The sequence below is a fragment of the Rutidosis leptorrhynchoides genome, chromosome 7 (assembly GCF_046630445.1).
Source record: "Rutidosis leptorrhynchoides isolate AG116_Rl617_1_P2 chromosome 7, CSIRO_AGI_Rlap_v1, whole genome shotgun sequence".
In the NCBI taxonomy this organism is placed as follows: Eukaryota; Viridiplantae; Streptophyta; class Magnoliopsida; order Asterales; family Asteraceae; genus Rutidosis; species Rutidosis leptorrhynchoides.
Genome location: NC_092339.1, coordinates 372,017,564 through 372,030,093, shown reverse-complemented (window position 1 = coordinate 372,030,093; position 12,530 = coordinate 372,017,564). Strand labels below are relative to the sequence as shown.

Below are 12,530 nucleotides of genomic sequence, written 5' to 3'. Positions count from 1 at the left end.
AGTATTTTAATACATCTAAATACACTACATGTATATACATTTTAACTGAGTCGTTAAGTCATCGTTAGTCGTTACATGTAAGTGTTGTTTTGAAACCTTTAAGTTAACGATCTCAATTAATGTTGTTAACCCATTGTTTATTATATCTAATGAGATGTTAAATTATTATATTATCATGATATTATGATATATTAATATATCTTAATATGATATACTGAAAGGATCCGAAACTAATCATCCGGACGATGTCCATATTGATTACAAACGAATTACAACAGTTGATAACATCGCGAGGTACTTGACCTCTAGAAGATACATTTTACAAACGTTGCATTTATTCTTAAAAGGCAATCTATCTTTACATCAAACATTACTAAACTCGTCTAACATTTCTCGATATCCGAATGACCTATTCTGTCATTTACTTAATAAATGTCTTTAATGATCTTCAATGACTCGAATGCAACGTTCTTGTATCATGGCTTAAATGGTCCCAACTAGTATCCTTAATATGAGCTAATGCACAGCGGAAGTCTTTATTCATACCTGAGAATAACATGCTTTAAAAGGTCAACATAAAGTTGGTGAGATATATAGGTTTGAAGCTAGCAGCGATATAAATATAGACCACAAGATTTCATATATAAACAGTTTAATAAAAATATTCTAAGTGGTTGAGCACTTGGTAACCATACTTAACATTTTCACGTCGCATATTCCCTTTAATATGAAATCTTACTACACCGTACCAAGTGTAGTCACAAAACGAAGTACTGTGCAACCGTTGAATACTGGTCGTCCAGTCCGGTTGGGGTTGTCAGGCCCGATAGATCTATCAACAGGATTCGCGTTTACAATACCGCTGTAAATATTAGTTACCAAGCTACAGGGAAGTATGCCAGTGGTACAACTCAACGTAGAATATATTTTTCAGTTACTTGTGTCCATAATGTAAAACATAAAATACATGTATTCTCATCCCGAAATATTTAGAGTTTAAAAGTGGGACTATATACTCACTGTTGTCTTGAAGATATGTAATTTGACTCGGTCTCCGATTGATATCACGAACCTATCCATATATAATATATCAATATGTTTTCATTTTAAACAAACGTTACATATATATATATATACTTGTTATACTTTTAATACTTTGAATATTTCCTTAGTCCGAAGTTAGCATTTCTTTGTTAGTAACTCAATTTTAATGGTTCATTTTTAGATGTTTAATATACCCGCAATGAAATAAATAAAACCCCCAACGAAATAAATAAAACCCCATCGTATATGTATTGGTCGAGATTAATCTTGACCCATGGTACCGGTGTTGTCAAATGACGTGTTGCGTACATAAAGTACCGGTGTTGTCAAATGACGTGTTGCGTACAATCATGGGATCTTATGATTAATCTTCTCGTATTGTTTACGGGTGATCCTGAACCATATAAAATTGAATTATAAGTACATATATATAAAATATCATGTTATCTTTAGAAATATGTGATTTATATCATTTTTTTCCAATTGATCCCGTAGTTGAAATGATCTAGGATAACCAATTTTGTTTCGGTCATAGTTTCTTCGTTACAAATCCGTTTTCGTTGATTCAAATTGCCATCTTCTTGGATCGAGTTCTTCTTTAAGACTATGAACTGTAAATACCTTGGTTTGTATTCAAAATCATACGGCATAAGTGAAACATTAGTGAAACATATGAAGTTAAACATTTTCCTTTATGTAAACAATCTTAAATGATTATTTTTCTAAAAATACTTATACTTTGAATTAAATCATGAAATTTTTATGTGTTATCATATTCATATTAAAAATCATTTTTCCAGAACATAAACCTTCAATTCAAAGTTTAAGATGGTTTTTAATTATCCAATCCAAAACAGTCCCCGGTTGCACTCCGACGTCGTAAAAACAGTTTTTAAGGTATTCTTTGAAAAACCAAGTTATACCTTGTTAAATTAGCATATACATAAGTTATATTATAGGTCTTGAAGTATTTTAAAAGTTAAGTTAGAAGGATCTATTTAGTTTGCAAACAAGTTTGAAAACTTTCAAACTATGTTCTTGTTGTTAAACTTTTATACCACAAAATATGATAGCTATATATATATGAATCGAATAAGGTTATGAACATAGATTCTACCTCAAGTTCCTTGGATAAGGTTGCTGTAAAAGAGGATTAAAAAGCTAGAACCAAAAGGGTGATGGAAGTGGATGAAAGATTGGAAGTAAGTTGGTGTTCTTGGAAGGTTTTCTTGAAGTGTTTTTGTATGGTTTTCTTATGGTGTTTAAGTAAGGTTTTTGAAGCTATATCTTTATGGAACTTTGCTGGATTGTTGAAGGTGTTTAAGGGTTATAAGTGTGTGTGTTTTAGCTAGGAGATTGAAGTAGTAAATGAATCAAAAATGATGATACATATATACTCCTAAAAATGTGATCTTTAAGGATAACATGACAAAATTTTAGTTTGTAATCTTATGTATTTGTCAAACAATAATACAAAAGCAATTACCTTATACCTAGGGTAGTAACAAGGGCTGGTTAGGTGGTGATTTGATGTGTATATACCAATAGTAAATACGTATAGAAGCTAGGTATGATACGAGTACAAATACTCTAGATATACGTATAGAGATTTTGTGAAAAATGGAATGAGGATTCAAATATAGCTATCTTTTGTGAATACACTTATATTGTTTTATGTATTTAAGTCTTTAAAAGTGATTAAATACATTACTTATACGATATATGTATAAACATTATAGGTCATAAGTATTTAAGTCAAATAACGTTACGTATGGTTATCGTTTTGAAAACTTAAGTTAGTAGTTTCAAAATATACTTATAACTTATTGTTATTAATACAAAATGAGATATTAAAACATCCTTAGATCATGTTAAATATGTATATATACATATATATACACAAACGTATAATTATCATATATTGTATAGTTCGTGATATCATCGGTCAAACTAGACGGTCAAACGTTGTGTAAAACTCTTTTCGAAAATATAAATCTCAACAATTTGGATTGCTTATCATGTTGGTAAGGTTTAATTTATGTAAATATTAATCTTATAAGTATAGAAAGATCGAAAAAGTGCGGGTCAACTTTAGGGTTTTTGCTTATCGTGTCGGAACCATACAGAGATTAGAGTTTAAATTTGGTCGGAAATTTCTTTCGGGTCGTTACAGTACCCATCCGTTAAAGAAATTTCGTCCTCGAAATTTGGTAGAGGTTGTCATAAACAACAATAGGAATGTTTTCATGACGAATATGAGGTAATAATGAAATTTTATCATTATTGAAAGATTTAGATAAAACGATTTGGTTAAGTGAGACGCACGAGCGAAGCTATCACAAAAGAGTGAAATGAGTAAATATAGAATTGTTGTAACTGATGACGTGATTAGGATTGATTTCCGGAATTTATGGAAAATCTTACGTAATAAGATTTGGTTCTTTGGCGATCAAGATCTTCTTTGATTTAGTGCGGCGATCTGTTTCGATTTCTTTGTCGAATATTTTGCTATAAATCCATTTCCTTCTCTTCCTTATTTCCACAACTCACATCTTCTATCCTTTCTCCTTCAACTCATACCTTAAAGTATTCTTTTAAATGCTCCATCCCGTTCTAATTCTTGTTATACTTCTAACTTTCATATCTTTCATTCTTCTCTTTCATTTATCGCCAGAAGAATCTATTTACTTCTATCCTTTCCTCGGAATTATAATATTTTTAATTCTCCCGTGTCTTTACGTTGCAATACGTATTGATATACACGGTTTGTAAATCCTGGGTGATTTTCGGCCTTTGTATTCTTCATTATTTTTCAAAGCTTCATACTTCCGTTTTCTCTTCCTGACTTTGAGTCAAGCGAGTAATGGTCCGGAATTTGTAGATATGAGATTCGAAATGAGTATAGCTAATGCTCTAAGAAAGAAATGGTAATAGGACAAATTTTGATTTGTCAAATTACCAGAATACCCCGGAAAAGATAGAACTGTCAGGATGACATGTTCCTATTATGTTTGAGAATTGGATAGAATGTAAGAGCCGTGTAACATGGCACATGATGATGGTACTGTGAATCATCACATTTCATTAGAAACTTAACATGACTTACTGTAATATAATGAAGTTGATCAAGTTTCATTATATTATACTAATTCATGCATCAGTTCCCAACACTGCTTCAGAACATTCCTATTTTAAACTTGAAGGTTTTAGAACTTAGAAACTAACACAGTTTCTTTTATGTTGTAACGCAGATATTACGGAGAGATAAATATTCTCAGATAAGAATAGTTGTGAAAATATCTCCAGAAATATGGAGAATATGTATAACAGAAGATATGAAGATATCTTATAATATCTAAGATTAGATGATGATGAAGAATATCATCGGGAAAGGTTTAGGATAAGGGGTAGGGTTTTTACTAATGGTTTCAGCAGGCACTGAATCGTTTGAATCCTTTGAAAGCAGATTCAGTTCTTGTGATTTATCTACATCCTCCTTCATACTTTGCTCAATCCGTTTTCCAGTTCCAACTCTCCTCTTTTTCTAAGCTTTACCAACACAATGTACTTCATCATTAAACTTTTGACTGTTAAAGTCGTTTACAGTTTTTGCTGCTTCTTCAGCATTTCAAGAACTACTTCATAGTCCAGGATGTTTTTCAGAACTTCACATTCGAAATATGTAATTCTTAGGGATAGTCGTTCTTGGTATAACTGGGAGAATTTCTACGAGATTTTCAAAATACTGATTGCGGATTTCGCCAAAGAGATAATGAGTTGCTGGTACGTCTGCTGATGATGTTGTGAAAAAAAATTCTCCGGTAACAACGGCGAAAGGACAAAGTATAAATATCGAGATTATAATAGGAGTAGTCTCACTGAGAAGTCGAAGTGGAGCTGTGACAAAATTAGCTTCTTGAAAAGGAATCGTATGATTGTTTTTGATAATGAATGATAAGGAATTCGACGCGGATACGTTTTAACTATAACTTCGGTTTCGAAAAATTTTCAGGTGCATCACTGTATGCATAAATCTTTCTTCCGTAAACGAGGTGCGGCTGGTTCAACTTCTCGATCGAGGTGTTTTCAAGAATCATGAAAAGATTTGAATGAGGATTATAATTGTCGAAGTACAAATGAGGTTTAGGATGAAATCAAGTGGCAAACTTGAAGAATTTTTTAGTTTCATATGTTATAATCAACATTTTATTTTATTTTAATTGTCCAATGTTTCTTCTTTATGCCACTTGTTGGATTTGGATAGGTAAAAGTTCAAATATGAAATTTAAATGGTAATGGTTATTCTGGGGTGAACGGATACGTATATCGATGGTTGTAAGTAGAATAACAAATGACCGTTGAATCAGATTCAAGAATGTACAATATAATTTATTAATGTGAATTCTAAATATTCCTCGGGTACTACCCACCCGTTAAAATATTTTCATCATTATTAGTTTGTACGAAGGAATTTTTAATTACTATCTTTATGAAAATATACTTGCATATATATTTTCTTCAGAGATAATCATAGATTTAATGAGTCAATAAGATATTAAACTCATTTGATTTATCGTTAATTCTAGATTACATAATCTCTAAGACTTTAGAAATTACATAATCGTCATACGATACGTAAAGCGAAGATAATCGATGTAGAACGATATATAGAACGAAGATCATACTCGAAGTACAGATATTGAGTCGTGTGATGTTGATATTCGAGATACAGATTGTGATGTTGAGATTTTGGGGGTGACAAGAGTACTGTCGGCGTTGATGATGGTGGTATAGATTATGCTGCTGGTGCTGCTACTGGTGTTTGTAACCTTCGCACCGTATTTTCTAAAGCCACTACCCGAGCGCGAAGCTCGTTGACTTCTTCTATTATACCGGGATGATTGACGGTTGGAACGAGCGAATGAACAAGATTCGAAATATGGGATAGTATGTAATCATGACGAGATACTCTAGAAATGAGCGAGAAAATGGTGTTTCGAATAGGTTCGCCGGTAAGTTCTTCAGGTTCATCGTTAAGAGGACAATTTGGTGGATGGAATGGATCACCTTCTTCTTGCCTCCAGAGATTTAGTATATTACGAACCCATCCCCAATTCATCCAAAATAGATGATGGGAAATTGGTTGATCCATTCCGGTGACGCTGTTCTCGGAGCTCGAATGGAAATCCATATCGGCGTAGCTATCGAAGTCGGAGGAATTCGAACTGGATGAAGAATCCATCTTGTATAGTCGGAGAAATGAATTTTTGGTTTGGAATAGATTATAGAAATTGGGTTTGGTACTCTTCAATACATAATTTACATATGTATATATATAATATCAAAATCCCATGAATTACGGAGAATCTTTGAAATACGTCAGGCAATGTCTAGAGTAACAGATACGCTAGGATATGAATTTTGTCTATACACTATCGATGCACTAAATGCAGTAAGACGTGTCTAGACTTAAGAATGATAAGCAGGCAGTTCCCTAAGGATGATAAGCAGATGATTTCCGACTAGGATTGATAAGCAAAATTTTTGACAGGCAGACACGGTCAAAGTCCAGACTCACTTAATGTATCCTAACAACTACTAGTTAGACACACTAATGCAAGGCCTGGTTCGCTAAGACCAACGCTCTGATACCAACTGAAAGGACAGTGGGGACAACGTCCCACCCAGTGCCGTCTCAGCTAACCGCCTTAGTGACCACTGAGCGTATCTCAGACACTGATTTTACAGCCCGCCTCTCGGCAGTACAGCCAACCCTAATAGGGACCGCGAGGGGCAAGAGCCAATGCTTCGTCACAGGTAACACTGTGAGAACCCCCTCTACGATTAACCCGCTCATAAACGGCATTAAACCAGCTCTGATGCCAACTGAAAGGATCCGAAACTAATCATCCGGACGATGTCCATATTGATTACAAACGAATTACAACAGTTGATAACATCGCGAGGTACTTGACCTCTAGAAGATACATTTTACAAACGTTGCATTTATTCTTAAAAGGCAATCTATCTTTACATCAAACATTACTAAACTCGTCTAACATTTCTCGATATCCGAATGACCTATTCTGTCATTTACTTAATAAATGTCTTTAATGATCTTCAATGACTCGAATGCAACGTTCTTGTATCATGGCTTAAATGGTCCCAACTAGTATCCTTAATATGAGCTAATGCACAGCGGAAGTCTTTATTCATACCTGAGAATAACATGCTTTAAAAGGTCAACATAAAGTTGGTGAGATATATAGGTTTGAAGCTAGCAGCGATATAAATATAGACCACAAGATTTCATATATAAACAGTTTAATAAAAATATTCTAAGTGGTTGAGCACTTGGTAACCATACTTAACATTTTCACGTCGCATATTCCCTTTAATATGAAATCTTACTACACCGTACCAAGTGTAGTCACAAAACGAAGTACTGTGCAACCGTTGAATACTGGTCGTCCAGTCCGGTTGGGGTTGTCAGGCCCGATAGATCTATCAACAGGATTCGCGTTTACAATACCGCTGTAAATATTAGTTACCAAGCTACAGGGAAGTATGCCAGTGGTACAACTCAACGTAGAATATATTTTTCAGTTACTTGTGTCCATAATGTAAAACATAAAATACATGTATTCTCATCCCGAAATATTTAGAGTTTAAAAGTGGGACTATATACTCACTGTTGTCTTGAAGATATGTAATTTGACTCGGTCTCCGATTGATATCACGAACCTATCCATATATAATATATCAATATGTTTTCATTTTAAACAAACGTTACATATATATATATATACTTGTTATACTTTTAATACTTTGAATATTTCCTTAGTCCGAAGTTAGCATTTCTTTGTTAGTAACTCAATTTTAATGGTTCATTTTTAGATGTTTAATATACCCGCAATGAAATAAATAAAACCCCCAACGAAATAAATAAAACCCCATCGTATATGTATTGGTCGAGATTAATCTTGACCCATGGTACCGGTGTTGTCAAATGACGTGTTGCGTACATAAAGTACCGGTGTTGTCAAATGACGTGTTGCGTACAATCATGGGATCTTATGATTAATCTTCTCGTATTGTTTACGGGTGATCCTGAACCATATAAAATTGAATTATAAGTACATATATATAAAATATCATGTTATCTTTAGAAATATGTGATTTATATCATTTTTTTCCAATTGATCCCGTAGTTGAAATGATCTAGGATAACCAATTTTGTTTCGGTCATAGTTTCTTCGTTACAAATCCGTTTTCGTTGATTCAAATTGCCATCTTCTTGGATCGAGTTCTTCTTTAAGACTATGAACTGTAAATACCTTGGTTTGTATTCAAAATCATACGGCATAAGTGAAACATTAGTGAAACATATGAAGTTAAACATTTTCCTTTATGTAAACAATCTTAAATGATTATTTTTCTAAAAATACTTATACTTTGAATTAAATCATGAAATTTTTATGTGTTATCATATTCATATTAAAAATCATTTTTCCAGAACATAAACCTTCAATTCAAAGTTTAAGATGGTTTTTAATTATCCAATCCAAAACAGTCCCCGGTTGCACTCCGACGTCGTAAAAACAGTTTTTAAGGTATTCTTTGAAAAACCAAGTTATACCTTGTTAAATTAGCATATACATAAGTTATATTATAGGTCTTGAAGTATTTTAAAAGTTAAGTTAGAAGGATCTATTTAGTTTGCAAACAAGTTTGAAAACTTTCAAACTATGTTCTTGTTGTTAAACTTTTATACCACAAAATATGATAGCTATATATATATGAATCGAATAAGGTTATGAACATAGATTCTACCTCAAGTTCCTTGGATAAGGTTGCTGTAAAAGAGGATTAAAAAGCTAGAACCAAAAGGGTGATGGAAGTGGATGAAAGATTGGAAGTAAGTTGGTGTTCTTGGAAGGTTTTCTTGAAGTGTTTTTGTATGGTTTTCTTATGGTGTTTAAGTAAGGTTTTTGAAGCTATATCTTTATGGAACTTTGCTGGATTGTTGAAGGTGTTTAAGGGTTATAAGTGTGTGTGTTTTAGCTAGGAGATTGAAGTAGTAAATGAATCAAAAATGATGATACATATATACTCCTAAAAATGTGATCTTTAAGGATAACATGACAAAATTTTAGTTTGTAATCTTATGTATTTGTCAAACAATAATACAAAAGCAATTACCTTATACCTAGGGTAGTAACAAGGGCTGGTTAGGTGGTGATTTGATGTGTATATACCAATAGTAAATACGTATAGAAGCTAGGTATGATACGAGTACAAATACTCTAGATATACGTATAGAGATTTTGTGAAAAATGGAATGAGGATTCAAATATAGCTATCTTTTGTGAATACACTTATATTGTTTTATGTATTTAAGTCTTTAAAAGTGATTAAATACATTACTTATACGATATATGTATAAACATTATAGGTCATAAGTATTTAAGTCAAATAACGTTACGTATGGTTATCGTTTTGAAAACTTAAGTTAGTAGTTTCAAAATATACTTATAACTTATTGTTATTAATACAAAATGAGATATTAAAACATCCTTAGATCATGTTAAATATGTATATATACATATATATACACAAACGTATAATTATCATATATTGTATAGTTCGTGATATCATCGGTCAAACTAGACGGTCAAACGTTGTGTAAAACTCTTTTCGAAAATATAAATCTCAACAATTTGGATTGCTTATCATGTTGGTAAGGTTTAATTTATGTAAATATTAATCTTATAAGTATAGAAAGATCGAAAAAGTGCGGGTCAACTTTAGGGTTTTTGCTTATCGTGTCGGAACCATACAGAGATTAGAGTTTAAATTTGGTCGGAAATTTCTTTCGGGTCGTTACATATATATACATTTAAATGTCGTTACAACGATAATCGTTACATATATGTCTCGTTTCGAAATCCTTAAGTTAGTAGTCTTGTTTATATGTATATAACTCATTGTTAATATACTTATGGAGATACTTACTTATCATAATCTTATGTTAACCATATGTATACCCATATATATATCGTCATGTCGTTTTTACAAGTTTTAACGTTCGTGAATCGCCGGTCAACTTGGGTGGTCAATTGTCTATATGAACATATTTCAATTAATCAAGTCTTAACAAGTTTGATTGCTTAACATGTTGGAAACATTTAATCATGTAAATATCAATCTCAATTAATATATATAAACATGGAAAAGTTCGGGTCACTACATATTATTACCCAAACTGGTACTCGAGATAATTCCTCTTTAGTTAAAGTTGTATCCGGTGACCATATATTAAGAATAATAGGAATAGATCGTATAATCCACAGGCCACTCTCCAATACGCCTTGCATACCATCTAACGATGAAAACTTAAGAAAGAAAAATCCTTTTGGGTTCAACATTATTATTTTCTCCAAACCAAATTATCTCCAAACATTAGTAACGTAATTCTTGACAACTGGATAAGCCACCCTCTTTCCAAGAAGTAACCATATAGAGTGTTATTATAATGATCTTGTACTTCTAACACGGATTCTAAAGGCAAACTCTGTTATTTTGAATGAATTAAAGATTGTAATGAGTTTGTATTGATCAGTTTATATTATTGAGCTTGAATTGATACAATCTGAATTAGTTTTGATTTATTACAAAGTGTTCTTATATGCACCAAGTATGTAACAGCTAATTCTAAAAGAGTTAGGCTCCATATTTGATTTTGGAACCACTTTTACAAGAAGGGAAGGTTGCTTGTTTTTCTTGTTTGTATCCGTTGACTGCTGGAACCATACGTGTGCTTGTGATATTATATTCTTGGGAAATGATAAAGATACTTTCTCCTGATCCCAAAATTTTCATGCCTAAAACGGTAATCCTTGTTTTCTTCCTGTATTTGACTTTTGTTGACTTGTTGCCTGCATTCTAACATTTCCCCTCAAGTTGAACAGTGGAGTTTCTAGTGTTCAACTTGTCGAGAACTTCACTGAAGAGTCTTCCATTGACAGATTTGGTAAGAATGTCGGCTAGCTGATCTTCTGATCTAATTGATGGAAGAGAAATAATTTCACCATCTAACTTTTTTCTGATAAAATGTCGATCGATTTCAACATGTTTAGTTCGATCATGTTGAACATAATTTTCTGAGATGGTAATGGCTGCTTCATTGATAAGATTCGAATGGCTTCTTTTGGAGGGAATCCAATTTCTATCAAAAGTTTTTGAATCCATAATGCTTCGACTACTCCCTTTGCTATCCCTCTAAATTCTGATTCACCACTTGACAGAGAAACGACTTTTTGTTTCTTGCTTCTCCATGCAACTAAGTTTCCTTCAACTATTGTAAAGAAACCCGATATAGATTTTCTATCTCCTTTTTCTCCAGCCCAACTTGCATCTGTATATATTTGGGTTTCTATGTGTCCATTCTTCTTAATAACAACTCCATGATCCGCCGTCTTCTTTAAATATCTGATGATTCTGGTTACGGCTTCCATATGGTGAAGTTGTGGTTGATGCATGAATTGACTCACCACCCCAACTACATTTGCTATATCCGATCGAGTGTGAGCAAGGCAGATGAGTTTTCCTACAAGTCTTTGATATCGTCCTTTATCAGCACGATCAGCTTTATCTTCCACGTATAGTTTTTGGTTTGGAATCATAGGAGTATATGCTGGTTTACACTCGATCATTCCTGTCTCTGCAAGAAAATCAAGAAAATACTTCTTTTGACAGATAAATATTCCCTGTTGGGATCAAAATACTTCAATCCCCAAAAAAAATATTTAAGTCTGTCTAAGTCTTTCATTTCAAATTCTTTAAACAAGTTAATTTTTAGTTTTGAAATTTTCTCTATATCATTTCCGGTTATTATCATATCATCAACATAAATGATTAAGCGTGTAATTAAATTTCCTTTTTGTTTTAAAAAAAGAGTGTGATCCGAGTTACTTTGTTTAAAATTATATTTTTTCATAAATAATGTAAATTTCCCAAACCAAACCCGTGGAGATTGTTTTAGCCCATATAAAGATTTTTAAAGTCGAAAAACTTCCCTATCATTGAAGTTTCCCGCAAATTCTGGTGGAGCTTCCATATAAACTTCTTCTTTTAATTTGCCATGGAGAAAAGCATTCTTCACATCAAATTGGTGAAGTGGCTATTCTTCATTTGCAGCAATAGAGAAGAGAACTCTGATAGTATCAATCTTTGCAACCGGGAAAACGTCTCGGAATAATCTATTCCATAGGTTTGAGTATATCCCTTGGTAACAAAACAGGCTTTGTATCTTTCAATGGTGCCATATGGTTTTCATTTAATTGTAAACACCCATCGGTATCCTACAGGTTTCTTTTCTAGAGGAATAACACATTTTTCCCATATGTCCTTTTTCTTAAGTGCTTCTATCTCTTCTTTCATAGCCTTTCTCCATTTGTCAGATTTCATTGCTTGATCAACTGTAG

The 12,530-nt window shown here is 32.7% G+C and overlaps 1 protein-coding gene across 1 annotated transcript; it reads right to left on the bottom strand.

The window, feature by feature from the left end:
- Positions 1 to 11,138: 11,138 nt before the first annotated feature.
- Positions 11,139 to 11,759, bottom strand: LOC139860516 (secreted RxLR effector protein 161-like). The gene has a single exon (XM_071849268.1). It carries the CDS (start codon positions 11,757 to 11,759, stop codon positions 11,139 to 11,141), a length of 621 nt encoding a protein of 206 aa, XP_071705369.1.
- Between the last annotated feature and the right edge of the window lie 771 nt (positions 11,760 to 12,530).